This window comes from Periophthalmus magnuspinnatus, chromosome 14, assembly GCF_009829125.3.
Source record: "Periophthalmus magnuspinnatus isolate fPerMag1 chromosome 14, fPerMag1.2.pri, whole genome shotgun sequence".
Lineage (NCBI taxonomy): Eukaryota > Metazoa > Chordata > Actinopteri > Gobiiformes > Gobiidae > Periophthalmus > Periophthalmus magnuspinnatus.
Genome location: NC_047139.1, coordinates 9,696,902 through 9,710,115, shown reverse-complemented (window position 1 = coordinate 9,710,115; position 13,214 = coordinate 9,696,902). Strand labels below are relative to the sequence as shown.

The following is a 13,214-nucleotide window of genomic DNA, read 5'->3' as shown; positions in this document are numbered from 1 at the left end:
TTGTACGCTCTAATGTTCTTTCTGTCACTGAGCTCTTAACCTGATTAACAGTTTCAGTCCCAGCCTGGCCTTTTGCTATAAATAGCCAGCTATTGTCAGGTAAGATGTGTCAGCATTTAGGCCAAGTTATTATTTAATTTTATTTATTCATTGTAAATAGACCCGTTAACACACTATTGATTCAACAATCCAATCCAATTCTTGGGGGGTTCACAGTAGTTTTAACGCTAATCCATGTTGATAGTGTTTAATAAATAAAAAAAATAATTAAAAAAAAAAAAATGTAGAGAACGTTAGACTCAAACACTCTTGAAGTATGTGTGTGTTTTACAACTGTGTGTTTACAAGTGTGGGACATCGTTTAGGCCATTAGGATATAAAGAATGATGGAAAGTGAATGTGTGCAAACAGACAAATGCATTAAGATGAATTTAACTATATAGTGTAAAATAACACATATACCATGGGATTATAATCCGTATATAATCTGTAGTGAGAAACTATACAGTGATATCTATGGCATTGGCAGCAGAGAGGTTAAGGATGAGCATTCCATAACAAGCTACTGGTTTGGACCAATCAGAGAGCAGCATCGGGATTGGAGCTCTATGATTGGTCAGCCGCAGCCCTGTTGTCATGATGATGGGAGTCAGTTCCTGTCTGTGTGGTCTGTATCCAGGCACAGGAGCACACTGGAGCCAAAGATATGGATGGATGTATAAGGGAACTTGATGTCCTTTTACACACAGTATCAATTTGTATTTAACCAGCACTAGAATGATAATTGTGGGACATTTTGCTACAATGGTGACATGATTTCAGCATTGTAAATTAGGCCAAAAATGTGTGAAGTATACAGTTGTTTTCCAGTCATCTATGAACTAGATCCTTTAGCCAGAATGTGATACAAATAAGCATGTATGTCAATAGGTTTATCAAATTAGTGGATCAGTTTGGGCAAACATATCCTCAAGGCCACCAAAAATGCACACACAAGCCATCAATATCTGCAATGACATAAACCAACACATGAGGGCGCTACACAGGTTCATTAATACATTGCAGTGATTTGTAGATGGTTGTATGTTCTAGCCATTTCAATGGGTAAATGAGACATCTGAAGATGTAATCCTTAAAAAAGAAAACAAGTTCCTGGTTTGTGAATTCTGTTCACCGACAATGCCAATAACTTGATTCTGAAATGAAAATGCCAAATACTGTACATTTGTATATTTAAAATGTTTAATGAAGCACAATAAAAGCTCAGTTTACAGCCGCACTACCCACAACCAACACCAGATAAAACAATGCAGTGACACACACTTATAACAGGCACAAGAAAATAAAAATAATAACTTAAGAAGACAAATTTGGCAGACAATAAATGCACATTAAATGGGTCTAGTTGTGTGTTGCCAGCCATCTAGTCAATTTGGATTTTGCTTTTATTCATTTTTAATAGTGCCACATTTTAGTATTCAAACTAATCAAAGCAAAACTAACATCAGAACATAATCAAATTCTTCAGAAAAAAATCAACAAAAAAGGTAATGACAAGCAAGTTTGTGAATTTGCAAAAACTGAGAGCGTGGTTTGTGTAGTTAAAGAGAAATCATAGTAAAAGATCCTTTTGGGAAGTGCAACTAAAATCTCCATACTGCTAGCTAGACACTTGTGGTAACCAAAACAGAGTAGGAATAATAGAATTATTATCAGAAGAAAGTAAATGTTTATTCCCATTATCCACAAGGCAATGTATTAAAAATGTGTTGTTTTTTTCGGCTATACCTTTCTCAATACCATTAGACCTTGTGTCATACTGGATTCTAAATAAGAACTTCCTGTTTTAACAGGACAGAGTTCTTCTGTTCTTCTGTTCACTGAGCTGACCCTGTAAGAGATTTGGGACGTGTGGTTATGGTGTTTGCTTTGCACCATAGCTTTGGCCCTCTCCATTGCTCAGTCTCCTTTAATACTGCTAGCTCCTTTCTCACACACTAGCTAAGCAGACTCATGCCTCACTGGACATATGCACATCACTGCTCTTGCCCCTCTTTTTAAGTCAAGCCTTTCTGAGACTTATCTAGCCTTTTCGGGGGAAGCTCTCTGATCTTAACACACAAACACACAAAAGCCACCCTGCTCTCACTACTTTTACTCCACAAGTGGTTCTCTTGCCTTCTAAATTCTTCCCTCTTCTCTGATTGCTCTTCTCTCTCTGCTTAAGTATCTTCTCGTCCGACTGAGAAGCAAGCAGACTTTAGCAGTTGGGCTCCTCACAGTCTGATGTTGACCCGGTTCAGCCCACTTTAGCCCAGCTCAGAAAGGCTGGGATGTCTCTCACTGGGACGTTACGTGTCAAAGCTTTGACACGAAGGTTACGGTCATCAGTGAGAAGGACAACCTCTCTCCGCAACCTCACTGTCCCATCTGTGGAAAGAAGCAAAACAAATGAATATAACTTTCAAATATTGCGCATTTAAAGCAGACATTAGAGAAACTAAAATTACATACTTCTCTTATCAGGCATAAAATCCTTAGCTTTGTCATTGCAATAATGAAGACAACAGGACAGAATGACGTCATCATTGTTACCCTGACAGATGGGGGAGATGGTGAGATCCTTACAACTAATTTGTTTTTCAAAATGATTTTCTCTAAACTTTCATGTACCTGCTGTCCAGATGTGTCCTCACTGCGAAAAGCAATGGACTCAAGCTGATTTCCACGGCTGGTCAAAGCCCGAAGGCAGGGCTCTCGAGACTCAAAACCTTTCTCCAGAAAAAACACAGCAGCTTTGGCCTTCTCCTGCACCGCCTTTATGTGAGCCGCACTTACATTGAAGTTTGAGCGGCCACCAGACCCCACTGCTCCCACACAGTCCTGCCCTTTTGCCAAACCATCCAGCTCAGTAATCACTGGAACAGAACATAAAACATAAGCATGGGTAAAAACACAGTTCTTGCACAGAGCTTATTCCTGTGCGAGCAGAAGACAGCACAAAAACATGCAAGGGAATATTATTCTTATCATTTGGTCTCACCAATTAGTGGCACAACAATTATGTAAGTGCCGCTCTGGAGCAATTTCTTAAGTTCATCCAAATGATCAATGAATGCATTGGTGTCAGGAACCAAAAAGAAAGGCTGCACCTCCAGCTCCAATTGTCCTCCAGTCTGCAGCACAGCCTGGACAAGAAGGTTACAGACAAATATTATACATTTCATTTTGGCCATCATTGTTTACACATGAATGCAGATGTTTCATACCTGGATTTTATCCCTTCTTTTCTGTTCTTGGGCCAGTTTGTTCACCAGAGCATGGCGTCGCGCCCTCAGCTGCTTAATGCCGTTCTCACTGTCATCAGCCTCTTCAATCTCATCTCCCTCTGACGCAGAGACGGAGGACTCGGCTTCCACAATCACATCATCTGCCTGTTGAACACATGGCAAACAAGCATTACAGAAGGATGAAGAAGAGTTGTGCATTTTGAATGAGTAAGGGATAACTGTCACCTCTTTCTCTGTTGGAGAAACTTGCTGATTTGTTAAATTTGTGCTTGGAGGAGGACATGCCACAGAGACATATTTGCCTCCTTTAAAGGCCAGCAGAGGCTCTTCCTGTCCACACAAGGCTTCCAGGAAGTACTTCAGCACTGTCACTCTCTTACAGTCAGCTGCAATAGTCTAAAATGTGCAAGGGAAAAGCAATCAAAATGAGTAAAAAATAATATTTGATCCAATAGATTTTAAATTTTGTAAAAAGAGATTTACCATTTCTGTCTGTTTGTCTGTGTAGCATGGTTCCTGTGGAGCAGCCAATAGCGGCACAAACCCAGCGAGCAGTCTGTCCTCTTTGAGCTGCAGCAGGGTTAGGTCCTCGTCCCCCTCTATCTCGTCCGAGTCCATTTTGTAGAGAGGCACCTCCTCATGGTCCACACGGGCCAGCACATTACACAAGTCTGCCAAGCACTGCCAAACATCAGGGCTGGACCTGTATCAAGAGGAAAAAACAGATTCCCTTTAAAAAGACTTTTAACAAAAGTCATGCATAACTTGTTATAGCGTACTCTGACTCTATAGCACAGGGTGGAGGATTCCACTGATCCGGTTGTCCCAACATCCAGTCAGACCAGACTTTGATGCTGGGCAGGAGTTCTCGGAGGTCCATGGGAAATGCAGAGACCCTCACCATCGGTTCCTGTTTTTCATCTGCAGTGGAGACAGGTCCTGAGGTGAAAGACAAACAGTTCAATATGGTTCATTTAAAATTACCAGTACCAAACATGATCAACAATAATGTAGCTCTTACCAGTCAGTGTCCCTCTGAGAAGCTCAGTGCAGCGCTGCACCAAGAGAGCAAACATAGCCAGACCAAGGGCAGTGCTCTGCTCCTGTAGCACAGAGCGTGCCTCTCCTTCCTCCCCTTTGAAAAAATATACTAGTTGACAGTGACATTGCTTTGATTAAGTTTGATTTTCTAACTTTTTGTTGGTTAAATCAACAATTTTGTTAATTTTGATTTTTTTTTTTTTATTGTAATATTATATATAATATTAATACATTGAACCTAAGCCCAGAAAATGAGTATTCCCCATGGCATTGGTAAACCAGAGTGAGCTGCTCTCTAACAGGAACAGGAAGTCATATGACGGGATAAGTTATATTCAGGTTTGATATTAAAATGGACTGTTAAGTTATGTATAAAAATGGAAACTTTATAAAGTTAAATCTTCATCACTAATTCTTGTCCTAACTGTTCCCGGTACCTGTGTGCAGAAGTGAAACGTCTCCAACCTGTAGCTAGGGAGCTATTGGTAGCTCTCCACCCCTGCCTAACTTTGTGCACTAATAAATAGATAATGGTTTATGTTTTATAATCACCTAGCTGTACCCCATCCAATGCTTGATGTGGCTGTTATATTTACTCAACTTAGTTCTCATTTTGTTTTGTTTCTCATTTTCGTTTTGTAAAGGTAGCTCACCGGAGGAAAAAGGTTGGAGACCCCTGGTATAAAACCTGCTCTGGCTTAGGTTAGGTTCACAAAGTGAGTTACCATGGTGACTGCCTCAACGTTTAGGTTAACTCTCTACTGAGAAACTGAAAACTCTGAGGTGACCTCTTTTCAGCTTTACCAAACTCAGAGTTTGGGCAAAACCTGCCTGTTAACAGGACCCTGGTTTCCATGTACCTCTGCTGTGTGAGTTGTGGATGGTGAACATGTTGATGGTGATGATCTGCAGCAGGAGAGTGCTGCCTAACACCGATGGGTTGTGCTGCAGCAGTGTCCTGAAGTCCTGTAGAACACGACAGGCCACTCCAGCAAAGGACTCCATCCTGTAGAGAAACATTCAAAACACACAAATCTTTTTGTCATCACCATAAACTCCTCAGTCAGATTCAATGAGTCACAGCTGCTCAAACAGACAACCTCACTCACCCCACTTTAGTGAAGAGCTTCCCGTGTGCATGCAAGAAACTTAGAATGAACCTTTTATTCAGCTGCAGAGAAAGGGGAAGATTTCAGAGCTTCTGAGACAAAAACAAGCAAAAATAATCTTATATAATAATCTTATTATCCCTGTAAATATTTCTAAATTAAATTAATTTAGAAAGCACAACATTGGTTAAAAAGAGCAATGAAAACTGCAGTAGGTCTTACATCACTGGTGCTCAGAGTGCACATATCTCCATCCTGCTCCGAGTCTCTGCTGGACTCACTGCCTCCGCGGTGGGACAGGCTGGGGGTTTGTGCTATGGGTCGGATCCAGATCTCCACTCGGGCTCGGTCCTCTCTGCCTTGCCCTCTCACCGCGGGACCCCTGGAGCCATCATCAGACTCCTGCTTCCTCTTCCTCTCCATCTGCTCTGCCTGAATCAGACATCAGACAGAAATGACCATAACTCATTGGACTTGGCAGTACATTATTACTAATATTCCCAAATGTTTGCGTCTTACTTTGCGCTTAGACTCTTCAAATAAGCTCATAAGGCTCTCCTTTGCCGTCAGAATGGGGTTAGAGGCTGCCAAGCTCCGCATGTAGTAATAAACAGCATCCAACTTCCGTTTCTGTAATAAAATACACAGTATTTAAAGGTTATGACAAACAAACAGAATTATTGCTGCCATTTAAAAAAAATAGACCCTTACTGTGTAGACAGCCAGAAGAGCAAGCTGGTTATATGGCCTGCCATTTTTAGGAGCAATCTGCTGAGCCTTCAGATACCAGCTGGAGAAAATAGAACAAGTTTTAAACCTCTCAAAAACTAAAATACTTTGCTGACACAGATTTTGTTGTCACTTGGACAGTTAGTGGTGCTTGGGTCACTTGCGTGACTAATATTTATCAGAAGGTGACTGTGTGAGCGGACCTGCGAGCCTTGCCGTAGTTTGTAGTGTCACTGGCCTGTTCTCTGTAACGTGCGATGTCGCCTTGACAGATCATACAGCGCTGTGCACTGATCAGAGCATACTTTACCTGAAAAACATACAAATATTTCTATATGCAAAAAATGTTCAATATGTGAATTTCATGCATTTAAACTTTACCACTTTGCGCAGCGGTCTAGCTCTTATGGCCACACCATCCATATAGTCCTCAAGTTTAAACTGATACACAGTCTGCAGTTTCTGAAGAAGTGTATCAAAAAACAGTGCTCCCTAAAAAAACAATAAAAAGGTAAAACCACAAAGATATTTTGTGTTATAAATACTGTTTTGACAAAGTCAACCCTCACCTCATCCAGCAGAGTGAGCAGTGTGTTTCTGGTGCTCGGGTTGCTCTCGTGGTTGGGGTCTTTGAGGAGTTGGCGGAAGCGTTCGATGACTTGATAAAATACATTCTTCCACAGAGCTTGGTCCACATTTTGAGAATCAGAGAACTCAATATCTGATAAAATGACCTGTTCATAAAGGGACAAGAGGTCTGCCCTACAGCACAGGAAGACAAAATACATTACACATATTACAACACATTTTAATATACCTTGTAATGAATCTTAAAATTATATACTGGCAAATCATTTTGTATAAAAATAGAAGTGCTTGGAATGAGTGGCATTGTCGTATTTCATTGTAGCAAGAAGGATATTTTCATTTAAAAGGTTTGCATTGTGACATTTTTTAACCACACACGCATGATCCAGAGTCTGAATTTTTTCCAATAACTGCAAGTACAGACTTGTGAGTGGAGATAACCATATAGAAAGAAAAATAAATAAATATTTTGCTCACCTGAGCTGACTCATACGATCTAGTCCCTCCATGCTCAGCCTGTCCCGGGACAGTAGGTTACTGAGTTGGACCTCATGAGCGTCTGCAGCTCGCAGCAGCCGCCCAAGCTCCCCTCTGGTCTGCTGTTCTGCCTCTTCATAAGACACATTACCCCCAGTACCAGGCTGCCCGTAACCTCCTCTGTACGGCCCCATTAACTGCCCCACAGCAGGACCGGCGTACATGCCATTGTTCATTTGGTAAGGTCCCATATAAGGATAGGCATAACGCTGGTTGCTGGTAGCTGTAGGGTTGTTGGAGGACACAGGATAGCGGTAAGGATTATCCGAATTTTGAAATTTATAATAAGCCATGGCTGCAGCTTGCTGGGATCGAAAGTGCTCCCCCTGTTGTACTGGGGGACTACCTACCACTTCATCATCTGTGTCAAGGAAGTGGAGCTGACCATAGCCCATTCCCGTCTGAAAATAGGCATGTTGCTGATGAGTTGATTGCTGCTGTATGTTTGTAAGAGCTGGCTTTTGATCTGGATTATTGGGGTCCCACAGTCTCCTCACCCCACCCCCCCTCCCCCCTCTGCTTCGGGATGCTGCTCCTCCGCGAATCTCCCCAAAAAGCCTCTGCCCCACCTCAGCCGGCTGTGAGATGTCAGTGCGGGAGGGGAGCACCAGAATCCCCCCTCCTCTGCCCTGTGGAGCCATGACTTGTCTACGATATTGCGTCTCCCCACCTTGTGATGCTACGTTTGTTTGTGACACCTTAAGAAAACCCCTACTTTCCTCTTTATTTCTGTTTGGTCTTTTTCCATCTTCTCTCCGTCTTTCCACACCTCTTTCAAAAATTTTTCTCCTTCTGTCCTCTGCTATGTCACTGATCTCACTCCCATCTAGTGATTCAGTGTCAGATTCCCCATTTGTTGTCCAGCTTTGCAAATGGCTCCTTTGGCCTTCTTTGTTTAAAACTATGGGCTCTTTTAGATTATCTTTGTGCTTGGGTCGCCTCCTGGTCTCCGCCACTGCCCTGGGACCGTCCAGACTAGTTACACTGCTGGCCGAGCTACTGCTGTATGTCCGATTTCGGGGTCGCCTAATGTCAGATTTAGAGTAACGTTTTGAGTTTGGTTTAGGCCTGTTTTGATCAGCTTTTTCTACAGGCCTGTTTTCAGATAGCTCACCTTTAACATTTTTAACAGTGTCTTGTGACTTGTCGTTGATACTGTGTCCTTTCTTATGATGTTCTTTGGATTTGCTTTGTTTGTCCTCTATAGATCTACGCATTTTCTCTTTGTCCAGTTCTCCTTTGTCATTCTTCCTGCGATTTGATTTTTTCTTACCGTCTTCCTCTGATTTCTCAATGCTTTTAGTTTTTTTAGGTTTTGCCAATTGCTTTGTGTTTTTAGAGTTACCCTCTCCTATTCCTTCCCCTCTCTCTCCTGATTTGCTTTTTTCCTTTACACTAAGATTTTCCACTTTATTGACCAGTTTTTCCATCGACACGTCTGATGGTGAGGTCGTATTTTCAACAGTGGTCTTTTTAACAGCTTTATTTTGCACTGAACTATTTTTATCGCCTTCTTTTTCTGATGTACTTGGTTGAGGCTGCATTTCAATCTTTATATTCACAGATTTTTCTTGCTCTCTAGTATCCTTTCTTCGGCTGCCAGGTTGATAAAATTCTCTGTCCGGTTTTCGAGTCTTTTTTGGCGTCTTCGCAGCTCCAGCAAGTTCCTGTTGTTCCCTGTCATTATCAACGCAGTCCTTTTCTCGATTCTCTTCTGTTTTAGCGGGTGGTAGTGTTTTTTTAGAGTTCTGGGTGTTACTACCGTCACCTCTCACTCGGTCTTCCATTCTTTTGTTCGAAACAGCTCCTCCATCTGCGCTCTGCTGTCCGTGTGCCATGTTTTCATTTGTTTTGAGCTGTTTTTGTGATTCTAGTGGGACATGGTCTTCATTTTGACCAGGGACAATCGGGTCACTTTCCTCACTGTCTCGATGGCGCCTCCCAACTGATGGGTGGTATCGCTGCAGATCTGGCCTCTTCCCTTCACGCTTCTTATGTGGCTTGTGCACCTTCTGTTGTTCCTCTGTTAGATGATCCTCTAGCCCTATAAAATTCCATAAAACAGGAAAATTTGTTTTGATCATAAAACACATTTTAAAGACACCAACACCAAATTAGGGCTGTAAAGGACCTTTTAGATGACTAAAAGGGGCAATGGCAAATGTTTACACAACTAAGAATCTCTAAGTTAACCAAATATCACACCCATGTAAAAATAACTATTTGTACAAGTGAAAAGGGAAGAATAAACTCCTATGTACTCCAAAATCCTTCTATTACTAGTAAAATAATTAGTTGAGAAATAAAAATCACATCCTCTGCCATTTAATCCAACAGGTCTTAACTAGGCCTGTCACGATAACAAATTTTGAAGGGCAATATATTGCAGAAATAAATCTAAACGATAAACAATAATATTGAAGTCAAACCATAAAGCAGAATTATCTCCCCAAAAATATTCTTAATGTACAATCTTGCTAAACACCACGACCTGCAATAAATGGCAGAATACACTTAGGTAGTGTGTTTGTATCAATTATGAATCATAATTCAACATTCTACCGTACAACGTACAAAAAAATGACAAAAATTCTCCAATTAATGCAAGGGAAAAGTACTTATGGCAAATATTGATTCCGAAAAATATTGTTCCATCTGTCACGTATTGAACGATAAGTCAATATAGTATTTATCATGACAGGCCTAGCCTTAGCCTAGGTGTCCATATAACTCCCATAGACCACCAACTACAATTTGCACACACATTTATAATTCATTCTAATGTCTAGCTCAAGGAAACAACGTCAATATGCGCCATGCACGAGTCAGATCTGGGACTGAACCGCCAATTCCTCGGTTTGTGGATGAACATTTCAATCACTGACTAAAACTCTTGAAAAAACTAATGTTATATTAATGGTATTGTAATAGAAGAACCTTTTAGCCACTGTTGATCATCGTATTTACTAATTTAATCATTAACTAATTTATTTATGTTTTAACAGTTTTTTAAGCAAATCATGAAGGTCTACTATAATATGGCAAAATGCCAATCCTCCACCTCACACCAACTCACAGATCCGTAAACATAAATAATAAAAGCTATTTCCAAACACTAAAAAAAAAGATGATTCATCGATTAACAGCTAGATACATAAAACCAATTAAAACAAAACCCCACGTGGTTAACAAAACAGAACTAGAAGCGCGTTGAATACTGAGCATACACGAAAATGAAAGTAGTTCGCTTTTCAGAAAGTAATGTCCGTCAGATTGTGGTTCCAAAGAACATACACTTCTAAATCAATGTTAATCTTTATGACGTTTACAGATGTATTAGGTACTTTGTCTCCGTCCGAGATTATTAACAGTTCAATCCCGAGCGGTTAACGTTAATGAGTAACGGTAAAGAGGTTCGTTACTTCAGTGTTTAACGGGGAACGTCTTAGTAGTTGTAATATTTACAAATACAATTGCACTGAAATGTAATACACGGTTAAAAGTAGGCATAGGATGGTAAGAAACGCAATAGGGTTGTTTCGAGGGAACGGGAGCGTGAATCGACAGAAAGCTAAGATGCTAACAACATTAGCACGCCACAAACTTGAGAGACTCTTTGGTGTACTTTAAACTCACTCAAAAGTTTAGATCTTTCGATACCTGGACATTTAAACAGACCAATTCATTACAAATAGGTGATATTTCTTCTCACCTCTCTGGCTGCTGCTGATTTTGACAGAATTGGAGACTTCAGCGCGGAGTTCCGCTGCAGAGATTCTCACTCTATCGAGATCGTGCGCCATTTTTGTTTTCACTAAAACAAACATAACAACTACGGTGGCCGCAGTAGGACATTTGAGCCGCAGCGACAGCAGGGCTCAGATTGTTTCCTACATTTTGACGAATCGCAAATGCTTGTTTTTTTACATGAATGCTACACGTGTGCATAGTTATTAATATTAATGTGTATCATAATTGTTTATGTGTAGCCAAAGTGATTTTGTATTTTCATTATACCGATAACCTCGTTTAGGTTGTGTTAGTGTTGACTCGTAGCCTCTTTCGGGGTTTGAGAATTTGATTCATAAATAAATAAATTGCAACAGGCACAGATTTTCATCTTTGCTTAAGGATATATTTATGCAATGAAGTGTGTTGTTACGTAATCGTTACGTAAAATTGGCCCATAGGCCTAGGCCTATTTAAACCAGTGGAAGGGGCTTAAAGGTCCACATTACATAAAGAGACTGAGATTCTATACTGTATACAGTGTTTGAGCAGTTTGGTGCAGTCACCACTGGGTGTCACAATTTCCCATGATACTTTTTGGGGGTTAATTTGGCTCAAATGCAGCATCTGTTCAAATTGACTAAGAAAACTTGGGCTGATATCAACTAGGTTGCTCACAACTCCCAGTAAGGCTACGTTTAGTGATGCAAAATCTAAATGAATTATTACCTTTTCAGTTATCATTGAAGGCTACAGAATCTCAGCAGGTAAAAGCCTAATCAGGACACTTTGGCTCATGAAAGTTGATGTGTGGGTTCACAGATTCTTCGGTAGATCATGGAGTAAACACCTTGATTTCCCCAGCAACTCAAAATTAAAGGGCCAGTGTCTGCACTATGTTGCCCTTCCACACATAAATGAATCTTTTATAATAATCTTATCATAAAAGAATTTTTATTTTACTGCTGAGCAGTAATACATATCACCATCATGCAAATTACCATATACCTCTACAATGAATTAACCAACAACTCTATTGGACGTTTTATCCAAAAGTTCCTATTTTAAATGACCAATTGTGATGCAAATTAAAACAGCTTGAGGCACCTACACATAACTAGAGCTGTTACATAAGCAACATATGGATGTATGTAATGAGCATTACTCAAGCTAAAATAATAGAGCTTGAAGTTAAGGCTTTAACCAGCAGCTACAGTAGAGTGAGAGTTGTAAAAAGGGTTTCGTGTCTGCAGTGGGGAAGTAGGGAGAGGAGGTGGGGGCTGCCGGAAGTAGTGGGCGTGTGTCTCCCCGGTGTATGTGTGAGAGAGAGACTGGAGACTTTTCTCTGATTGTCAGTGCTGCACCGCGATGCAGGTGAAGAGAAAGAGAGAGAGAGAGAGAGAGAGAGAGAGAGAGAAGGACAGGGGTGATGCAGGAGGAGACACCCTGAATACAGATGAGCAGAAACGCGGGGGAAGCAGGTGAATTTGTGACGTTGGGGGGTTTTCTCTGGCCCAATCACACCACTATATCTCCAACCCCTCCCTCTTGGATCTCATTTTCACTTTGTCTTCCCCCCAGTGGCCCTTTAGAGGTGGGAGGCGATGACTTTTAGATGTGACTTGGAGGAGGAGGACAGATGGGGGACCACTGTCAGCACTGAGCAACAGAGACATGGCTGGAACAACTCGCTTAAGGGGGGAACAGAACACGAATACCCAGGTTGAAAAAACGAATAGTGAAAAAAATAAAAATTGACATATTAAAATGGAATACACAGAATCTTGTGGCCCGAGGAATGTTTTAGGCACGTTGGAGCTTGGAGAATGACCATGATTTTGGCTGGTTTTAATGTATAATTCAGAGAGCAAAGGCAGGGGAGGGATGAGCAGCAAGACAATATGTGTTAGGGAACATGCAGTGATGTGTCAGTGCAGTGGAGCCAGAGTGAGAACTGAATTTTAATCTGACATCTATGGATCAGTAGAAACAACTGTGATTTGGACAGCATGCAGTACAAGATAATTACACAGAACAGGTGTAGATGCCAATTACATAGCGATTACTTCAACACATGTTCGGTAATGTGTGGATTTTCGGTTGATACTGGAAACAGCTCCAAGGGCAGGTGAAAGGTGAGAATAAACAGAGGGAATACTGTTGCACTGATAAAAGGCAGTGCTGTTAATCC

The 13,214-nt window shown here is 41.1% G+C and overlaps 1 protein-coding gene across 2 annotated transcripts; it reads right to left on the bottom strand.

The window, feature by feature from the left end:
• Positions 1-1,224: 1,224 nt before the first annotated feature.
• smg6 (SMG6 nonsense mediated mRNA decay factor) lies at positions 1,225-11,132 on the bottom strand. 2 transcript variants are annotated; one of them, XM_055226437.1, is made up of 19 exons: positions 11,007-11,132; positions 7,235-9,338; positions 6,739-6,931; positions 6,551-6,661; positions 6,373-6,479; positions 6,152-6,230; positions 5,960-6,070; positions 5,663-5,872; positions 5,441-5,502; positions 5,192-5,337; positions 4,312-4,425; positions 4,070-4,232; positions 3,774-3,993; positions 3,516-3,686; positions 3,270-3,434; positions 3,044-3,188; positions 2,674-2,918; positions 2,515-2,596; positions 1,225-2,430 (listed from the first exon to the last, which is right to left on the bottom strand). In XM_055226437.1, the coding sequence occupies exons 1-19, from the start codon at positions 11,119-11,121 to the stop codon at positions 2,300-2,302; spliced, it is 4,674 nt and encodes a 1,557-aa protein (XP_055082412.1). In that variant the 5' UTR covers positions 11,122-11,132; the 3' UTR covers positions 1,225-2,299. The 2 variants fall into 2 exon arrangements, with proteins under 2 accessions (XP_055082412.1, XP_033834081.2); XM_033978190.2 differs by having other exon boundaries at positions 4,070-4,229.
• Between the last annotated feature and the right edge of the window lie 2,082 nt (positions 11,133-13,214).

What these genes read in the sequence shown, in the direction of transcription:
- smg6 (XM_055226437.1), bottom strand. Translation starts at nt 11,121, where the DNA reads ATGTTTGTTTTAGTGAAAACAAAAATGGCGCACGATCTCGATAGAGTG. An exon ending in TTGAAGAGTCTAAGCGCAAA is followed by an intron (nt 5,873 to 5,959) that starts GTAAGACGCAAA and finishes TGTCTGATTCAG; the next exon opens with GCAGAGCAGATGGAGAGGAA. An exon ending in AAAGAAGGGATAAAATCCAG is followed by an intron (nt 3,189 to 3,269) that starts GTATGAAACATC and finishes CTTCTTGTCCAG; the next exon opens with GCTGTGCTGCAGACTGGAGG.